Raw genomic sequence first — 799 nt, 5'->3', positions numbered from 1 at the left:
GCCCCTCTCGGGGGACGTCCTTGCAGGTGCTCACACGCCCCCCACCTTGCAGGAGAATCACTACAAGCCCCCTGACCAGGATGCCTGTCTGCCCTGCGACTGCTTCCCGCATGGTGCCCACAGCCGCACCTGCGACATGGACACCGGGCAGTGCGCCTGCAAGCCGGGCGTCATCGGGCGTCAGTGCAACCGCTGCGACAACCCCTTCGCAGAGGTCACCACGCTGGGCTGTGAAGGTCAGGGGGCTCCTGAGGCCCTCGGGCCTTGTCAGGCTGGGGGAGGGCGGCTGGGCGGGTGTGCACGTGTCTGCGTGTGCTCGTGTGCTGTGGATGCGCGTGTTTGTGTATGTCTGTCTGCGTGTCTGTGTGTGCATGTGTGTTTGCCTGTGTTTGTGTCTGCATACGTATGTGCTGGTCTGTGTCTGTGTGTGGCTCTATGTGTGTGGATCTGTGTGTATGTGCTGCGCGTGTCTTCATGTGCCCCGGGCACTCCTGGGGAACGCTCGGCCAGGCAGGAGGGGTGTGGTTAGAGCCTGGGTCTCCCCACTCTGCTTCTGTGCTGGTGGGGAGGTGGCGAGTGGTCAGTCCACGGGGACACGAGCGTCCTCCAGGGCAGGAGTGCGGAGCAGGCAGTGTCCTGGACGCAGCCGTCCGAGACTCAACGGCCCCCTTGCCCTCTTTGTAGTGATCTACAGCGGCTGTCCCAAGGCGTTTGAGGCTGGCATCTGGTGGCCGCAGACCAAGTTTGGGCAGCCAGCTGCGGTGCCGTGCCCCAAGGGCTCCGTGGGTAAGTACCAGGG

General features: G+C 64.2%; 1 protein-coding gene across 1 annotated transcript in view; it reads left to right on the top strand.

Moving 5' to 3' along the window:
- CELSR1 (cadherin EGF LAG seven-pass G-type receptor 1) overlaps nt 1-799 on the top strand; it is a 72,856-nt gene that overhangs the window by 31,346 nt on the left and 40,711 nt on the right. Inside the window, exons 14-15 of the mRNA XM_042782933.1 lie at nt 53-236; nt 685-786. Coding sequence (XP_042638867.1) covers nt 53-236; nt 685-786 — 286 coding nt within the window. The remainder of the gene's footprint in view (nt 1-52; nt 237-684; nt 787-799) is intronic.

Source organism: Orycteropus afer, unplaced genomic scaffold, assembly GCF_000298275.1.
Source record: "Orycteropus afer afer isolate SDZICR_OR568_19922 unplaced genomic scaffold, OryAfe1.0 scaffold00524, whole genome shotgun sequence".
Lineage (NCBI taxonomy): Eukaryota > Metazoa > Chordata > Mammalia > Tubulidentata > Orycteropodidae > Orycteropus > Orycteropus afer.
This window is presented reverse-complemented; position numbering and strand designations above follow the sequence as displayed.